The sequence below is a fragment of the Saccostrea cucullata genome, unplaced genomic scaffold, assembly GCF_032062105.1.
Source record: "Saccostrea cucullata isolate Sc308-1 unplaced genomic scaffold, CSIRO_AGI_Scuc_v1 ctg914, whole genome shotgun sequence".
NCBI lineage: Eukaryota > Metazoa > Mollusca > Bivalvia > Ostreida > Ostreidae > Saccostrea > Saccostrea cuccullata.
Window position 1 is genome coordinate 19,032 of NW_026924391.1, and position 20,734 is coordinate 39,765.

Consider the following 20,734-nt stretch of genomic DNA (forward strand, 5'->3'; position numbering starts at 1 on the left):
TTTGATGACCCTGTGACATTTCAAGCCATGAGACTCACTTAACCGGCTTTGAGGCAGCCCAAGCAGTAGGTATGCTTCAATCTGACGATACTCAAAAAAACTGTTGCTGCTCACTTTAATATGTCCCAAAGTATCATTTCACGATTATGGAATCGATTCCAACATACTGGTACCGTTGCTGAGAGACTAAGTTCTCGTCAGGACCGTTATCTGGTCAATATGACAAAACGGCAGATGTTCCAGAGTGCTGTTAGGCTATATACAGACTTTCAAACAGCAACAAGTGTGCGAGAAACACCACAGACATTTAGAAACAGACTCCATGCGGTTAATATCCGAGCATTCCGAACAGCAGTCCGGCCTAAACTGACCCCGAGACACAGAACAGCCAGACTCCAATGGGCACGAAACCATGTCAACTGGAACTGCGTCAGTGGACCCCTGTTTTTTTACAGATGAGTCTCGGTTTTGAGTAGACTTTCATGATGGCCGTAGACGAGATTGGCGTACGACCGGTGAACGTTATGCAGATTGCTGTGTTGCTGAGCATGATCGCTTCGGGGGTGGTTTTGTGATGGTATCAGTATAACCGGAAAGACTGACTTGCACTTTATCGCAGGAAATCTTACCAGGGATAAGATACCGAGATGAGATACCGCATCCTATTGTCAGGCTGTATGCAGGTGCTATCGGTGATGACTTTATTTTAATGGACGATAATGCTAGACCTCACAGGGCTCGCGTCGTAACAGACTACCTGGAAAATTAAACCATTGAGCGAATTGAATGGCCCAGTCTTTCGCCTGATTTGAATCCCCTAGAACATGCTTGGGACAAGCTACAGCAAGCTATTTCAGCGCGCCCAGTACTCCCTAGGAACCACGAGGAGCTTTCTGCAAAACTCGTCGAGGAATGGGCTAGATTGCCGCAAATCTTCTTTCGGAGACTTATAAGTAGAAATAACCCTTTTTTGAACAAGAGGCTCAAGTGAAGCTTTGACACTGTAATAGGTCATCTGAAGAATAACAATTATTTGTCAACTTCTCTTCTTCGAGTTTTCTTAAACTTGTCACATCAGATAAAGCATTGTGAGCTTCATAATCTACACCTAGTATACACTTCACTAGTGTTTCTTGTTAATAATTGCAAACTGTGGCCTTATCAATCGCTTTTTTGGACAGTCTATACGTATCTATAAAACCAGACACACTGTCTTCTTAAACATGCATCAAATTGCATTTTTGTAAATGAAACATCAATACAGGAATATCAAAGTTTTCGACGTTAGGCCAAATCACAAAATGACTTGACAAAATTAACAAATTGTTCCAATTTCCTTGCGGGTTCTACATCATCCAAGGATTCCAAGGTGCTTCAAAACACCACCCTTGTATGATAATCCTGTTTCTCTTGATGCGTCATCTGCAATTGCACTGTTTAGAGTCATTGAGGGTTTGATCAACAGATACTGCAGCTATCTGAAGGATATCGGATGTTTTTCAGCAATAGATGAATCAAATTAAACACATATTTTCGAACAAAAAATTAACTAAATCGTACATAAACTATAAGGTATCTGAAGTATTAGTTTCATATCCAAAATATGTACACTTACATCGTCCTGTTGTTTCTTTGTTAACATACAGCAAAGAACTGCTGTCTGGAGATTAATATCCTGCAAGTCAACATCCTCATTTTCCAAACTTATTTCAGAATTGTAGGTAGCATCTGTAATCACATCAGTCAAAATACAAAACAAAGTATTAGATAAGCATTTTAGAAATTGATTTTCATCAGAATACCACTACTTTTACGTACCTTCCAAAACCGAGTGTGTAGTTTATTTGATGATATTTGAGCTTCGAGTTCCAAGCGATTTTCTTTTTACACTACGATGACACTGCAACAAACATTTTTTTCCTTCAGTTTGTTGGCTAGGCGAACTATGTGTTGTATAGTAAAATGTCTTGGTGACATTGTCAACTTCCTATTGAGCTATAAAATATTTTTATTTTTAAATATTTGATAGCCATACTGAAAACCTACAGCATACAAGTATCTAATAAAATTAACAGTACATCCGAAAAAATTACAATCAATATTTAATTGACTTGAACATCATAATGATAAGTACATGGGTTCTTTAAAGACAGTTAACAATAATATTTGAAATAATAGAATCCTGTAACAAAGGTAGTATATAATACTGTAAATCACTTAATTTTCGGGACACCTTATTTTTGCAAGATAGTCTTTGACCCTTGATAAGCGAGACAAAATTTTCACGAATATTGTGGTAATTGCTCTATATAATTTTGAAGAATATTATTATACGCAAGAATTTTTCGCGAACGCATTGTCGCACTTGATTACTCCAAAATAAAGTTCTCGCAAATTAAAAGTGATTTACAGTATTTGTTAGTAAATAATAATTTGTGAAAATAATGACGCAATATATTTTCAATGTAACTCCAAAGAAAAGGGAGCAAAGTTACCGACAATTCTACCTCTGATACATAGCTAAATCCATCATTCTTTTGGCATACAGGTGCAGAAACACGGGAATGCAGGCTTTCAGAGCCTCCTTAATACCTGTATTAGTTTCGAAATTTCAACATATTATGAACTGGTTAATGGACTAGTGACAATTCATGCAAGAACAATAAAATTGTACATGACATTGAATATCCTTTCAATCTTTTTGGTACTTTACTAGACACCATCTGATTTAAACTTTCATTCAGCTGCGTGGATTTTAAAACAGACAATTCACTAGCTTTGTTGGCATACTTCTCGAAAAAGTTCTTTACTGCTTTACGAAGAATAGGACATAACAAAAGGGCCATGGGCCTATAGGTCACCTGAGCATCATGCAACAACTTTCAAATGATTGAATTTGGTTCATGGTTTAAGCCAGATGCTATGGCATTCACAATTTTGAAATAGTCACTATTGCTTATCATTACTATACACTTAAGCAGTTGTTTAGTTTGTTTACTTAATACCCATAAGCAGGGTAGGGGAACAAAAAATGCATTTTGACTAATCAGTAATATTCAGCAATAATCAGAAGTGCCCCTACCACACATGAACCCCTGACCCTAGGTATACACATTGCACAATTTTTGAAAAAGCACACTTGCTATCAAAAATGTTTGATTAATAAAAAGGAGCAGATTTCAAACAATTAATCATTTTCAGTATATAAGTAGAGCCCCCACCCCCAACCCTCTTTGGTATCCCTGACCCAGGGGCCTTGAAATTCACAATTCTGGAAGAGCCCTCATAACTATATATAGGTAGTTCATCTGCTTATTACCCAGGAGTATAGAGAAGATTTTCGTAGATGTAATGTATTTTCACTATATAATCATTAGAGCCGCGCCCTTACACCATAACCCCTGACCATGGAGCCATAAAATTCAAAATTCTGGAAGAGGCACTTTTGCTCATCTTAACTATGTACATAGTTTATTTAATATCCAGAGGTAGAGAAAAAGATTTTCAAAGAATTAATGCATTTTCACCATATAATCAATAGAGCCCCGTCCTAACACCAGAACCCCTGACCCTGGGGCGATAAAATTCAAAATTCTGGAAGAGGCACTCTTGCTCATCATAACTATGTACTTAGTTTATTTAATACCTAGGAGTAGAGAAGATTTTCAAAGAAATAATGCATTTTCACCATTTAATCAATAGGGCCCCACCCTAACACCAGAACACCTGAACCTGGGGCCATAAAATTCACAATTTTGGTAGATGCACTGTTGCTCATCATAACTGTGTACTTAGTTTATTTTATACTCAGGAACAGAGAAGATTTTCTAAGAAATAATGCATTTTCACTATATAATCAATAGTGCCCCGCCCTAACACCAGAACCCTTGACCCTGGGGCCACAAAATTCACAATTTAAGTATAGAGGCACTCTTGCTCATCATAACTATGTACCTAGTTAGTTTATTTAATACCTAGGAGTAGAGAAGAAGATTTTCAAATAAATAATGCATTTTCACCATAAAATCAATAGAGCCCGCCCTAACACCAGAACCCCTGACCCTAGGGCCATAAAATTCACAATTTTGGTAGAGGCACTCTAGCTCATCACAACTGTGTACTTAGTTTATTTAATACCCAGGAGCAGAGAAGAAGATTTTCAAAGAAATAATGCATTTTCACTGCATAATCAATAGAGCCCCGCCCTAACACCTGAACCCCTGACCCTGGGGCCATGAATTTCACAATTTTGGTAGAGGACTCAATGCTTATTACAATCATACCAACACTTTGACTGCTTGATGTCCAGGAGTAAAGAAGAAGATTTTTAAAGATTGCACTTATTTGAGTGGTTTTTGGCCCCACCCCCGAGGCCCCTGGGGGGCAGGGACCATGAAATTCACATTTTTGTTCCCATTCATCCACAGATGCTATATGCCAAAATTGGTTGAAATGGGTTCAGTGGTTTCAGAGAAGAAGCTGAAAATGTTTAAATGTTAACGCATTTTTTAATGTCACGTTTCCTTACTTATGTAGCAAAATACCTTCATCATCTGCATACGGAGTTTATATATCACAGCTGATTCGATAAGCAAGAGCATGCTCTACGAATGAACAATTTAATTTTTTAAACGAGGTGAATTATCGACAAACAAGTTGATGAAACAAGAAACTCAGCGTAAGGTCTATGGTTGATGCAATGACCTTGTCTTCAAACACAATTTATTATTGAGTCAAATGCTGACTGACGTTTTTCTTACTAGTTAATTGTTATTCCATTCTTTATACACTTATTTGACGACGGATTTTTCCGTTTATTTCCGATCATGACAAGGAGCACACGGTGGATTTGACCGGTCAGCAGGGGATGGTCACTCCTCCGTGGCACCTGATCCCACCTCTGTTGTTTTGGAGGTCCATGTTTGCTCTGCTCCTATTTTGTATTGTTCTATGGACTTTTGATCTTGAATACTGTTCGTAATCTCTATATGTTTCATACTATGACTAAAAGTAACACTTCGTTTTAAAATATCCAATCCAAATGATCTTTTAACCTCTTAAACAAAATCACGTCACCAAGGTTGTTAACTACACTTGTAAAAGTATACATTTTTTTCATATGTGCTTACATGTAGGTTAGGGTATTGAAATTCAAAGAATCATCGCTGTCAAAATCTGTGGTTTTTTTCTTCAGCTTACGTGCTCTTAAAGAAAATGGGCGCTTTAGATGGCGATTCGGCAGGAATAGTGGCTCATAAAAAGAATTTTAGAAATATCATTGATTTATACATTTTTTTCAAAACCTAGCCAATTACTGTGTTGTTGGTAAATGTAAAATGGGCAAATATTCAGTTAGATATGTTTGATTTTATTTTAATATGCACCTTGATATAGCCGTACGAGTCAAATGATGCAAAAATCGACTCTTTTATAGCCGTTTTTCATTAATTTGTTGTTTCTGGGTCTTCTCTCCATGAATTTTAAATGTGTTATCAGTGTATTTTTAACCGTAAAATTTTTTCCAGTTGTTTGAAAAATGGAGAGACGACCCAGAAATACCAAAATCTAAACTTTTTACATTAATTTTCTGGTAGAAAATTGACAAAGTCCAAATGTATAGGGCTTTGGCTTTAAATAATGATTTAAATACAAGCTCTGTATAGTGTTCCGCGGTAGCTACATTGGTTTGTCGCTGGATTCGAGCCATATCGAAGCAGTAGCTTAGGTTCGAATACAGGGATTTCTTTTATTTTATTTTTCTTTGAGCTTGAAATTTTTTAATTTTAAATACTCCTTGAATAAAGTTGCAAATTAGTTTTTTATATATTATTTTACATTGTTTTATATTTCATTGCGTTTACATTTTGTCTTTATAGTGCTAACGTTCTCAAATGGAAATAAACATACATGAACCTGTAACTACAAAGTTACACCTGATGAAAAAATATTGATATATTAAAAAAACTAGCAACTTCAATCGTTCTGTTACATTCAATATTTTAGTGCATTTGAAAACTGAGCACAAAAATTATTAAGTGTTAGACTTCTATTACAGTGTATATTCTATTACAATCATGTAAATGTACAGCTGATGTATCCAGCATACTATATATTAGATAATTTATCTTTCTTGACACCTTATAATTGAAAAAATTATTTACAAATAAACAAACATAAGACAGAAATCCAATCCCATGCAGTTTCTATAAGATGTATAAGATACGCATTGAAACTACATGGTGCTTGGACATTTAAATCTGAATTGTTTCGTGTCAATGATTCCTGCCGACTGCCCATCTAGTGCGCCCACTTTCTTTAGAATTATAGCGCGAATATCCACAGGCACCTGAGGTATGGATAATACCCCCCTTTTTTTTAATGAAAAAAAAAAATAAAAAAAAGAGTGTATAATACCTCGAAAATATAAAATTTCCCCGTCAAACACATCTATATGTCGTTATATGCAAGCAGATTGTACTTTTTCTCACGTTTAAAGAATGGCCCTATTCGGTATAATAAAGAAACAAAAGTTGTAAACAAACGGGGGTTTCCCACTTCGAGACAGATTTCCAAGGTAATAACAGCGTAACCTATCATAATTTTGCAAACAGTTTGTCTGGGAGATGTTCTTTTACTAGTCTCTTAAACCTAAACCCCGCCATTGATGGTTAATATGCCGTAATCGGACGATTTATTAATCGGATACATAAAATTTTTCTCCATTGGCAGCGTTGGAGGAGGTTTTGGAGCTGCTTTTCTGTTTCGCCTTATCTGATTGGTTAGATATTTAAACTGTATTACAATTAAACATTGGTATTATCCATACTTCAGGTGCCTGTGGAATATCATGTTTCGCCGATTTAATCCCAAACAGGTACACACATTTAAGTTAAAAAGAATTTTTAGGTATTTTCTCCTGAAACTCTTCGCAAAAAAACTAATTGAAATTAAACGTACTTTTCTTCTTTCTTTTTTTTTTAGGTCACCTGAGTCACTCAGGAGACCTATTGCTATCCGTTTTCGTCCGTCGTGTATCGTGTGTCGTGTGTTAACATTTGAACATTTTCAGCTTCTTCTCTGAAGCCACTAAACCAATTTCAACCAAATTTGGTATACAGCATCTATGGGTGAAGGGGAACAAAAATTGTGAATTTCATGGTCCCCGTCCCCCTGGGGCCTGAGGGGTGGGGCCAAAACCACTAAAATTAGTGCAATCTTTAAAAATCTTCTTCTTTACTCCTGGACATCAAGCAGGCTAACTGTTGACATGAATGTAATAAGCATTGAGTCCTCTACCAAAATTGTGAAATTCATGGCCCCAGGGTCAGGGGTTCTAGTGCTAGGGTGGGGCTAAATAGGTTATATAGTGAAAATGCATTATTTCTTTAAAAATCTTCTTCTCTGCTCCTGGGTATTAAATAAACTAACTAAGTACATAATTATGATGAGAAAGAATGCCTCTTCCAAAATTGTGAATTTCTTGGTCCCAGGGTCAGGGGTTCTGGTGTTAGGGCGGGGCTCTATTGATTATAAAGTGAAAATGCATTGAATCTCTGAAAATCTTCTTCTTCTCTGCTCTAGGGTATTAAATAAACTAACTAAATACATAGTTATGATGAACAAGAGTGCCTCTTTCAAATTTGTGAATTTCATGGCCCCAGGGTCAGGGGTTCTGGTGTTAGGGCGGGGCTCTATTGATTATATAGTGAAAATGCATTGAATCTCTGAAAATCTTCTTCTCTGCTCTAGGGTATTAAATAAACTAACTAAGTACATAGTTATGATAAGCAAGAGTGCCTCTTTCAAATTTGTGAATTTCATGGCCCCGGGGTCAGGGGTTCTGGTGTTAGGGCGGGGCTCTATTGATAATATAGTGAAAATAAATTGAATCTCTGAAAATCTTCTTCTCTGCTCTGGGGTATTAAATAAACTAACTAAGTAAATAGTTATGATGAACAAGAGTGCCTCTTTCAAATTTGTGAATTTCATGGCCCCAGGGTCAGGGTTCCTAGTGTTAGGGCGGGGCTCTATTGATTATATAGGGAAAATGCATTAAATCTCTGAAAATCTTCTTCTCTGCTCCTGGATATTAAATAAACTAACTAAGTACATAGTTATGATGAGCAAGAGTGCCTCTTCCAAATTTGTGAATTTCTTGGCCCCAGGGTCAGGGGTTCTAGTGCTAGGGCGGGGCTATATAGATTATTCAGTGAAAATGCATTATTTTTAAAGAAAAATTCTCCTCTGATCTTGAGTATTAAATAAACTAACTAAGTACATAGTTATAATGAGCAAGAGTGCCTCTTTCAAATATGTTAATTTCATGGCCCCGATGTCAGGGGTTCAGCTATGTGGTGTAAGGAGAGGGAGGCTCTACATTACATAAATTCTTTGAAAATCTTTTCCTTTGCTCCTGGGTATTATGCCAATGATCTAAGTATATATATATATTTATGATGAGGAAAGGTGCATCTAGCAAAATGGTTAATTTGATGCCCCCCTGGGTCAGGGGTATCGGGGGGTGGGGGTGGGGGGTTACATAGTCTGAAAATAAATGAATGCTTTGAAATTTACTCATTAGTATTAATCAACCATATTTGATGAAATAACATTTATGATGATAAAATTTTGAAATATGTGGCCCCAGGGTCTATGGTTTCTGTGGGATGGGGTGCACAATTGCATGGTTTAGAATGGAAGTGCATTTTTCTCTTAGTTACTCTGATCTACTTATGGGTGTTAAGTGACTATCTAGTAAGCATTGCTAAGTGTATAATTATGATAAGCAGTAGTGCCTCTTTGCAAAATTGTGAATTTCATGGCCTCTGGTTTAAAACACAAACCAAATTCTATTGTTGGAAAGTTGCATGAAACTCAGGTGACCTATAAGGCCCGTGGGCCTCTTGTTTAATTTTATTTTTTCAGAATTTTATAAATTTAAAATACGTATACGACTGAGAAAAATGTACATTTTAAAAATGAAAGATCAATGCTGAGATTACGAGTGGATGTATCAAGTATTCCAATATATATATTCCCATGATTTTACAAGATTAACATGTCCAATTTGGGCCCCGGAGGATCCAAATAGATTTACAAAGATAATACAAAAGGAGGGGGGTCCAAATGAAAGAACAAACTTGATCTGCAATGTATAAACATAAATCAATACAAGGTATGCTGAACAAACATACTGTATATTAATTATGCTATAAAAATATAAATCAAGTAACTGCAAAAACCATGCATGTATATCAAGGACCAAAAATCCACAATGCATTGTGTTACATCTCTCTCGTAAATTTACTTACCTATTACCTAGTCATTGGTCCTTTGCAAAACTATTGGAATTCCCTACGATACCAATTGCGCCCCGTTATTAGCAGGCCTATTTTTTGTATTCATATGAAGCAGAATTTGTCCAAAATCTTACAAGGAATATTTAGGAACGAGTTGAAAAATATAGGAAATTGATAAATGATAATAGACAGAATGTGCATTGATACTGATTAATGCTGTCTTGTTCGAATTTCATCCATATACCAGGGTAATCTTTACTTTATACTTGTTTATTTCCTTCCCGTTTTATTTTATTGTCCTTAACTTGAGTAGAAAGTTTTTACACACAAAATAAATGTTTTATTATATAAAATTGATTAAACTTAAAACATAAAAACAAGCAAAAAATGGGAAAAAATATAGCCTCAGTGTTAAGCGCAAGCTCAAATCAACCTTGATATTACATGTATTGTAAACGAAACAGAAACCAAGATGAGCTGGTTGTTAAAATAACAATTTTACAAACCATAGATTTTTTCAGTGCATTTATAGTACATTTGTATTTTAAATAATTATATAGTTTGACAATTAAAATACACTTATAAACTAACGTTGAGGACGACACTCTATATACATGCACATTTTGTATAAAATGATACGTTTTACAATTTGTTTATTTTGTTATATAAAGGTTAATTAGGGTGAATTTATTTTGTATCGGACACCTACCTAGCATCGTACAACTTCGAAACAATGATTACAACTTTTCGCATTTTGTTTCGTATTGCTATTTTATCGAATGTTAAAATTTATAATGATGCTGAATATTATGATTACGTGGTGAGACTTTTCAAGTCAGTGCCCTTGAAAATGACGTCAAGAAAATTCATCATCAGAAGGTGAGTTAGCCGATTTTAATGTCATTGTAAAAGTTAAGAGTTATCCCTCTTTTAATGTGTTAGAAATAGGAAACTTCATTATTGTCTGAAATATTTTACATATATAAAATTATAAAATTAAACAAAAACTAAACAAAATAAATTTGCAAGTTAACTGGGGCATAGGCCCTAGGCCCTAATTTAAAACATTTATTTTCTAGCATGATCTGTAAAAATAGTTTCTACACAATTAATGGCAATAAAAGTTTTCATATTTGACCATGCTAGTATTTAATTGAATCTTTCCAGTACATGCACTGGTACTTTTTTTTAATCTGTAGTAAATGTTTAATAATTTGGTAATTATATAGTTGAAAACTTGCACGTAGCTAGCTACAAGTATCTCAAGGCCTTCTCGTGTGCAAGTTCGGAGGCCATAAAACAGTCGAGCCCCCTTTTGATTTAAGTTTCACATTTCCACGATTAAATTTTCTTTGTAAACATGATTTAGAAAAAGAGGTCGCTTTCGTCTGTTCTTTTCTTGTAGACTTTTACTTCCATTTTTGCTTTAGGAAGATTCTAAAATAAGTACATGTATTACTTTTTGTTTTCGACATAAAAATGACTATCGTTAAAACTAAACACAGTCAATTTCAGTTGCATATTATTAAGATATACGTTAATTGTTTTCATCGGATTATTAAGAAGTTTGATTATTGAAATTGATGATATTTGTAATTTTTAAAAAAGTCAAATTTTTTTTAAATATCTTGAAAAGATGATAACACTTTTCATTAAAAATAATATTAATGATAATAATAATGATAATAAAACAATCTTTTAACATTTTAATTTATATACTGTGCAAAGGCTGAGGCTTTAAATAAATTTTAAATAACGATTACTGTAAAGGAAACAGAAACCAAGATGAGTAGGCTGCTAATTAAAATAAAAACAATAAAAAAAAACATAGAATTTTATTCAAAAACAAATGAAGAACCGATAAGGTGTCGCTTGTAATGTACACGTTTATTTACAATAATTGTATTTTGATTGATTTTATATGACAATGAAAATGCACTTGAAAACATACATTAAGGACGACACTTTATATATGTATAAAATAAGTTTAACTTTTGTATATTTCTTTGTTTATTTTGTTTTAATTAAGCTTAATTAATTTCAAACGTTTATTTTCAGTGAAAATAGTTCCTACTCAAGTTAACAGCACGGCAATATAAATTTTAATATTTCACCATGATGGAATTTATTTGAATCGTATAAGTACATATACAATACTTTTTTTTAATACGTAATTAATAATTTGGTTATTTTAAAGTTGAAAACTTGCATGAAGCTAAATACAGTATCCCAAACCCTTCACAATTCCAGGCAGGCTCCGGGGCCATAAAACTTAGTCGAGCTCCATTCTGATCTAAATTTCACATTTCCACGATTAAATTTCTTATGTAAATTTATGATTTTAAAAAAAGCAGAGGTTGCTATCGTCACTTCTTTTGCTTCCATTAGAACTTGAGAAAAATTCTAAAATTAGTATTACTTTTTCAAATCCTTTTCCGACATAAAAATGACTATTGTTAATGCTTAGCACAGCCAATTTCGTTGCATATTTGTTTTTAAGAGTGTAAATAGTTTTCATCAGATTATTGAGAAGGTTGATTATTGAAACTAATAAAAATTGTAATTTTAAAGAAAAGTCCAGTATCTTTGAAATTGCTTTAAAATACCTGCAAAAGATGATAATATTTTATTTTTATAAATATAAAAAACAAACTATCAACATTTCATTTATATAAATTGTGTAAAAGATAGGGCTCTTTTGATCATTGCTTAAAATAAATATTTCTTTTTTGTTATATTACTGTAAACGAAACAGAAACCAAGATGAGTTGGCTGTTTTTACAAACCATAGTTTTTTTTCTTTAATAGATTAAGTACCGATAATTTGACGCTTATTATATACAAGTGCATTTACAATGTATTTTAAATAATATCATATGACAATTAAAATACACATAACTGTCTTATAAACTTACATTAAGGGCGACATTCTATATACAGTGTATGTACAAAATATGTTACTTTTTGTTATTTTGTTTATTTTGTTTTAAGTTTATTTCATAATTAAAAACATTTTTTTCTTTGAAAATAGTTTCTAATCCAGTTAACGGCAATTATTATACTTTAATATTTATTTGAATCTTTCCATTTCATGTACCGATACTTTTTTTTAAACTTTAGTAAATATTTAATAATTTAGTTATTATAAAGTTGAAAACTATGAAATTCCTTCAAGATACCTTCAAAAGATGAAAGTATTTTCATTAATAAAGAAACAACAACAACAAACTATTAACATTTTAATTTATATATACTGTGCAAAGGCTAGAGCTTGAAAAAAATATTTCTTTTAATCAACGATTACAGTAAACGAAACAGAAACCAAGGTGATTAGGCTGTTTAAATACAATAAATTTTACAACCATAATTTTTTTTTTTCAATATAGAAAGTACCGACAATGTACAAGTGCATTTACAATTGTATTTATTGATAATTCATATATTATATGACAATTGCTATACTCTTATAAACTAACATTAAAGACGACATTCTATACATGTATAATAATAATTTTTAAAAGCTTTTAAATAGCCTTTAGTAAAGTATTTCCAGTTTATTTTTAGATCACAGTAAACATGGAAAACACCTAATCTTTAAATAGATAAAAGTAGATAAAGTTTACTGTTTTGATTAAAAATAATATTGCACTCTTAACTTTCAATATAAGTTCCAAAAAAGTCTACAATGCTAATGCAACTCAATTCATCTTCACTTTGAAAGTTGATATCATTTATTTTATGAATTACAAAAATGTACAAACGATTACGTATTTCTAAAAATAGATTGCGCACATGTCATAAGAAATCCTAAAATCTGCCGACATCAGTTTTTGTCTCTTTGCAGTCAGTAGAAGGAGGTGAGTTTATCGATGATTATTATCCATTCCTATTGTGTACAGGATTAAAATGTGTTTGATAGCTGTATGAAACAATAATTTAAAGTAATGCGATAAAATCTGTGTGCTTTCTCCTGACTTAAGTCAACAGGTGAATCAAAATGTCGGTCGACTACAGCACCTCAAGCGGGTCGCCAAAATGTGCCTTTAACCAACGTAACATGCATATAATCTGTATTTTTATTTCAAATAAACAGCCAAAATATTGTCGTGAAATTGGTTGTTCTTGACAGGTAAAATGTTGAACACAGACTTTAAAATGGATATGGAGATGTATGAGGCGGACCCAGTGTTTAAAAAGGCGCGTGAAGAGTTGAGTGAACACGGCGTCTCGCCTACTCTCATTAAGGACGTCCTAAAGAGTAAGATACAGCTAAGGCGTGTCTCCGCGGGACAGGAGGAACTTAGAGTTGAAGATAGACCATCTTTAAAACATCCAGTACGTAGCTTTTATTTGGACACACCAACATTCAAGTGCTACATGCACATGACACCGACACCGTCGATGCAAAATCTGATTAATCTGATTTTTTTCATTCTCATTTTTAAAAAAAAGTTTTGATTATTTATATTATAAAAGATTAATTTCATCATTCTGACAGACAACGTCCGAGGTTTTGATCTGCTGTGATAAATGGGCGTTGTCTTGAAGTATATTTTGCTATATTATAAGAAATAAATTGTTTTCTACATTCAAAAAATCGATTAATTCTAAAGTAACAATATGAACACACGATATCAAGGTAATAAGGACATGTTTGGATCAATACATTATAAAAAGTAATGTATTTGACTGGTTTAACTATGCACTGAAGTATCTTTCCCCTTGATCGGCATGCATGAATTCATAGAGTGTTTTCCAAATATTTCACAAATTTCATCCTGATTTGTACAATTCATTTTCACATATGATTTTTTAAGGAGGAATGCAACGCATTTTATAGATCTTTGTCCCTGTTAAATTGAAAGGCCGATATAAGCTCTATATTATTTTTAAACTGATTTTCCCCCAATTTTTCATTCATGAAAAAAAAAGTTTATTTGCCAAAAAAAAGGGCTAGAGTTCAATATCTGCTGTTCATAAATGCATAATCTGAATATCTTATAAAATATATAAGGAAGATAGACGTTTTTAGCTCACCTGAGCCGAAGGCTCAAGTGAGCTTTTCTGATCACATTTTGTCCGTCGTCCGTCCGTCTGTCTGTCTGTCTGTCCGTCCGTCTGTAAACTTTTCACATTTTCGACTTCTTCTCAAGAACCACTGGGCCAATTTTGACCAAACTTGGTACAAAGCATCCTTGGGTGAAGGGAAATTTAAATTGTTAAAATGAAGGGCCAAGTCCCCTCACAAGGGGAGATAATCAAGAAAAGACAAAAATAGGGTGGGGTCATTAAAAAATCTTCTTCTCAAGAACCACTGAGCCAATAAGGCTGAAACTTATGTGGAGGCACCCTGGGATAGTGTAGATTCTAAATTGTTCAAATCATGACCCCCGGGGGTTGGGCGGGGCCACAATGGGGAATCAAAGTTTTACATAGAAATATATAGGAAAAATCTTTGAAAATCTTCTTCTCAAGAACCACTGGGCCAGAAAAGCTGACACTGATGTGGAAGCACCCTGGGGTAGTGTAGATTCTAAATTGTTCAAATCATGACCCCCGGGGATAGGGCGAAGCCACAATGGGGCATCAATGTTTTACATAGAAATATATAGGAAAAATCTTTGAAAATCTTCTTCTCAAGAACCACTGGGCCAGAAAAGCTGACACTGATGTGGAAGCACCCTGGGGTAGTGTAGATTCTAAATTGTTCAAATCATGACCCCCGGGGGTAGGGCGGGGCCACAATGGGGAATCAAAGTTTTACATAGAAATATATAGGAAAAATCTTTGAAAATCTTCTTCTCAAGAACCACTGGGCCAGAAAAGCTGAAACTGATGTGGAAGCACCCTGGGGTAGTGTAGATTCTAAATTCTTCAAATCATGACCCCCGGGGGAAGGGCGGGGCCAAAATGGGGAATCAAATTTTTACATAGAAATATATTGGAAAAATCTTTGAAAATCTTCTTCTCAAGAACCACTGGGCCAGAAAAGCTGAAACTGATGTGGAAGCACCCTGGGGTAGTGTAGATTCTAAATTGTTCAAATTATGACCCCCCCCCCCCCCCGGGGGGTAGGGCGGGGCCACAATGGGGCATCAATGTTTCACATAGAAATATATAGGAAAAATCTTTGAAAATCTTCTCAAGAACCACTGGGCCAGAAAAGCTGAAACTGATGTGGAAGCACCCTGGGGTAGTGTAGATTCTAAATTGTTCAATTCATGACCCCCGGTGGTAGGGCGGGGCCACAATATGTATTACAAGAGGGAAATCTGGTAAAGAACAATATGACAAAAGATTCTCAGGTGAGCGATGTGGCCCATGGGCCTCTTGTTTATTTATCATTTTTTTAAAAGAAAATAAAACACATTATCTGTTAATATTTTCAAAACCTATGAATAATATATTTATAAAACAAGTCTAGGCTCTAAAGGATATGTTAGACAATCATAATTTAATTGAGAATTGAAACAAAATTGCCAATTTGAGAGAAATGAATATTTTAAATTTTGGCCGATCCCGATCGAATAAAAAATTATCCAACCAGAATTTTATAATTTGAAATAGATACCATTTTATATGAAAAAATAAATCTTATACAGGTTAAAAATTGGTGTTGAAGTTGAAAATCAAATATAGATTTCTTAGTGTTAAATACATGTATATTTTAGTGTCACATTGACCCTCCAAATATCACAGAGAAAATATACTGTTTCAGGGAAAAAAATGTTTTATAGAAAAAGAGAATGAAACGGAGAAATCAATTCATATATTTTTTAAAACGGTCTAAAAATAGTTAATTATTTGAAGGGTCAGTGTGTGATACTTTCATTAAGAAGGCAATACATAAATATATAAAATATCCTTTGTTTATTTTGATCGAAATTGGTTCTAATATTAAAATAATAATTTCCCTAATGGCAGTTTCATTTCAATTTTTATGAAAATATGATTTACTAAAATGTTCTCCCAAGTTGTGACTAGTTAAAGGAAGATTTTATTCAAAAGTTAAAAAATATTCAAAAATAATGTTTTTGTCCTCATAAATAATTCTATATCCAAAAAAAAAAAATGTCTACCAAGACTTTCTTTACATATTTCATTAGATATTCACATAATACATTTTTAATCGAAACTATTAACCATAAAGCAACTTATCTGCGAATAAAACAATACTTTAATTTTCTCCGTAAAATACAACAAAGCAGTCTTCAATGCTAAAAACATAGTTTAAAAAGGACGTCCTAAAGAATCTGGTGTGGGATCCATCCTTCAAAAGGGGAAAAACGATGTCTATTTTTCAGACTCGCGAGATGTGTAAATAAATCTTCAAACCTTATTTCTTTTATCACTTACATCTTGGATATCTACTTTAATTTAACAATTTTAATGGGATAACATTGAATGATTAATCTACCAAAATTAGTTTTATTATTACTCTTCCTGTTGATTTTATCATGAGCCGCAGGAGAGTATTCTATTTTTAAAAATGCACCTTCTCAACATGAACTTAAATTGTTATACATGTAAACCAGTTGTAAAATATTTGTGATGGATTGAAATGTTAACTGTTTTTCCTTGAGTACAAAGAGAGATTAAATTTCTCTAAATTAGTTTGTAAAAATGAAAAATATTTGTGTTTCTTAAAATCTAGAAATACATGCAAGGATCAATTCTTATGTGAGACAAAATAATTTAAAGTTTCAGCTAGGAATCATTTTGCTTTGGCTCATTCAAAAGATTATACAATATATACTAGTCTCTCGTCTTTGAAGTTAATATTCACTCCTACTGGGTCCGATCCATGGCTGTAGTTAAGTGAAGAAATTAATAAAAGTCTGCATAACTACATTCCTCTTCCAATTTTGTGAAAAAAGATCGGTCCTTATTCTCAATGTTTAGTCCTGTATGTCTATCAAGAACAGTTTACTCATTGTAGTTGACAGAAGAAGAACAAGAGAAAAATGAAGCGAGAAAGAAGTGTAATAGAGTATCAGCCAAAAGATGCAGGGAGAAGAAAAAACAGGAAAATCAACAGATCTTTGACGTAAGAACGGATACTGTTCGTTATCATCATATTGCATTTCACATATATAGGTCTACTTTTTGTTTCGTGCCCTTTATATAAACTTCCGCGCGTTTTCACATGTGGCAAATCTATTGTTCAAAGCTTGTTTTTGAGAATTGTTTAGGCCTAATTATCTTATCTTGACTCGAAGATGGTGGGGTTGGGCACATGTACAGTAGTGTGACATAAATGAGTTCGCAAAATGGCCGCCGTCATTCATGCGTGCGGTGCGCTTGCGGTATGTAAAATCAAATTTCTATCAATAAAATAATATTACCACTTACCTTTTTGTGTTAGTACTTTGTTATATGGCCTCTAGAGCGTAGAACACTTCGAATTCTCCTAGGAATGCTTGCATATAAACTCTGAATATAGTGCAAAAGGAGGCTACTCCATATTTCATGGACGATTCGCTCCAGATCATTCGCGTTTCTGACCTCATGTGTCCTACTTTGTACACGGATTTTGAGCACTCTCCAGACATTATTTTTATTATATTTAGATCAGGACTTTGTGGGGGCCATGGTAGAGTGTTAACGTTATTGTCTTGTTTCCAACGATTTGAGAAAGAGGAGACATGATAGGGGGAGTTGTCTTCTTGGAAAGTCCAGCGTCGGTTTGGGAAATGACGAGCGATCACAGGCCAAAGACACTCATCAAGAATTGCAATATATTTCTCGCTATTCATGTTCCCATCCACAGTTTTTAGGGTACCAACTCCATTATAACATATGCAACACCAAAACAAGGGAAGCCCGACAGTTCGTTTCCCAATCACCACGCAACCCGACACATTCAGGACGTATTCTTTCCTCACTCTTCCTCCAGACATGAACTTTATCGTTATTTCCAATAACTGTCTTAGTCTCATCACTGAATATTATGGATGACCAATGATTGTTTACTGTCCAGTGCAATTTCTGCCGACAAAATCGGGTTCTCTTCTCTCTATTCACGCGTGAAACAGTTGTTTTCTTAGAAACTACGCACCTCTTATAACCTTCCTCTGATAATTGTCTGTGAACTGTTCTGAGTGACACATTAGATCCTGTCCTGGCATTGAATCTGGATGTTATATCTTTTAAAGTCTGACGACGGTTGATTTTAATGCTTCGGAAAAGAACCCTGTCATCTCTCTGTGAAGTTTTTCGTTTCACCCCACTTCTCGGTAAATTTTCTATGTTACCCCTTTCCCTCACACGTTTGAGAAATTTTTGGAAGATACGACTGTTAATTCCGGTTAGATTTTCAATTTTATAGCTTGACAGACCTACATTTGACATCTGAATGATTATTTCTTTTAAGTCACTCGTCAATTCTCGACCATGGGGAGCCATATCTCCAAGCAGACGATAATTGTTTATCAAAGGGGAATAATCCAATTTTATAACAATGGACAGATTTAGTTAAGTCGTACCTAAATTTCAATTAAATATTTTTTTTCCTTTAGGAGAAGTGATTACGTTATTTCAGCAACTGATTCACCGCCCTTCTAAAATACTAACGATGACGGCGGCCATTTTGCGAACTCATTTATGTCACACTACTGTAGTTTTTGCTTTGTCCATCCGTCATATTGTCTTTTTGTCCGCAAAACTGTAAGCTTCCTGGCAATAAAAAAACTGTCCTTTGCCCCTTGAGTTTGGCTATTGTTATAGAATTTTACTAAATTTTAAACCAGCCATAATTTTTACAGGACTTTCATTCTTGATATGAATATTCTTTGTGATAAGACCTCCATTTGGGTACCGATTTTTTTTTAACATTGTAGTTTGACTAAGTTTAAAAAAAACCTTTCAACTTGAACATCTTTTCAATAGTCTGAGAAGGAGATTTTATATTTCACATATGTCTTTGCTGTACTTTCCTTTCGTTTGTTTGTTGTTTAACGTCCGTATCGAGCGTTTTCTTCATACGGAGACGCCACCACTGCAAATTTTGACCTACCCGGTTTGCTCGACACTAACTGCTCTTGACCAGTACGGATCTTTTTCGTGCCAGCACCCACTGCGCTATGGGACCTCAGTTTAAACGGTCCTACCTGAAGGACTTCTCTCCACCTCTCACAGTGAGATTGGAACCCGCGACGTAAGGATCAATTTCTTACTTTGTGATTCTAGAGCAGAGGCTCTAACCATTGCGCCACGCGCGCTATCCTTTCCTTTCATACCAAAAATTTTGACCATTTAACCTTGTCGTTTGATCCACTTTTTAAAAGTCTTAAACTTGGCCATAACATTTAAACGCTAGAGCTTTCATTTTTTACCCGTGTTTTTTTTACGTGTTTTCTTGTGACAAGACCGTTTCTGAAGTACTACTATTTAAACCTCTATATCCTGACTTTGGTACATGTAAAAAGATATTCCCTTTTGGTACCAACATTACTTTTATATCTCCTTCTTGCAGTTTGACTTGCATTTTAAGATTTCAACTTTGATTATGAACTGTCATACGCGGAATCACCAATTACAAATACATCTATATTTGAAAATAAGCATTTTTATAATAAGAAGATTTTGTGATGTTTAAATACAGATGCTGAAAGACCAGGAACAAAGAAATGAGGATTTAAAACAAAAGATATCCGAAATGGAATCGGAAAAATCTAAGATGTTAAAGACCCTCAGTGAAAAGTACTCACAATTAAATGGATATATAATCACACCAGAGAATGTAATGGACATTGTGAATCTAGGAGTTCAGAGTGGAATAGAAATCTCAGAAACTACGAGTGAAAGTACTACCGCAAACACGCCAAATGATCAAAATAATCAGGAACATTTGGACCAATCTAACCAAGCGATTCCAGCAACTACGCCGCCAAATTCTGTAAATAATTCAGGTGAAATGAATTTTCAGACAATGTTCGATTTCACAACACAAACCGAAAATGATCTTGGTGTTCAACGGTCAGTCAACTCCACGCCGTTGGCATCACGGGAAGAACAATTTGAAACTGAAGACTTTTTGGCTTGCATTCCAGAAGAACATTCTGTGCATTGTTGGGGTGAATGGAATGACTTATGCAATGAGTTCAGTTTTTAAGACGAATAAAGAAAATTGCTTCTTTTGGTTGATTTTTTAAAGCATTTATTTGGTTCACAAATGAACAACTTTTTCATATTGACATTAAAACATGGTGTATAAATAATACATTTTGCCACGTTGGCTATTGTAATTAAGTTAAAAACAGAATTTAGTTTTTTTAGTAAAATTGTTATTATTCTGTGTCTAGGAAACAGCCAAAATTTTATTTTTTATTTTTTTTTAATTTAAGTTACGTTTAGTGAAGCATCTGTAATATGATTTGTAATAAACATTTTGCAAATATGTACAATTCAGTTTCAATTCAGAGAAAGTGATAAGT

The 20,734-nt window shown here is 34.0% G+C and overlaps 1 protein-coding gene across 1 annotated transcript; it reads left to right on the forward strand.

Moving 5' to 3' along the window:
* The first annotated feature begins 13,056 nt into the window (after positions 1–13,056).
* LOC134266333 (transcription factor kayak-like) lies at positions 13,057–20,497 on the forward strand. Its single transcript, XM_062748582.1, has 4 exons — positions 13,057–13,156; positions 13,429–13,634; positions 17,239–17,346; positions 19,903–20,497. The coding sequence occupies exons 2-4, from the start codon at positions 13,434–13,436 to the stop codon at positions 20,410–20,412; spliced, it is 819 nt and encodes a 272-aa protein (XP_062604566.1). The 5' UTR covers positions 13,057–13,156; positions 13,429–13,433; the 3' UTR covers positions 20,413–20,497.
* Positions 20,498–20,734: the final 237 nt, after the last annotated feature.

Coding starts and splice junctions, on each gene's coding strand:
- LOC134266333 (XM_062748582.1), top strand. CDS start 13,434: ATGTTGAACACAGACTTTAAAATGGATATGGAGATGTATGAGGCGGAC. Junction 13,635..17,238: donor GACCATCTTTAAAACATCCA/GTACGTAGCTTT, acceptor TACTCATTGTAG/TTGACAGAAGAAGAACAAGA. Junction 17,347..19,902: donor AAAATCAACAGATCTTTGAC/GTAAGAACGGAT, acceptor GTTTAAATACAG/ATGCTGAAAGACCAGGAACA.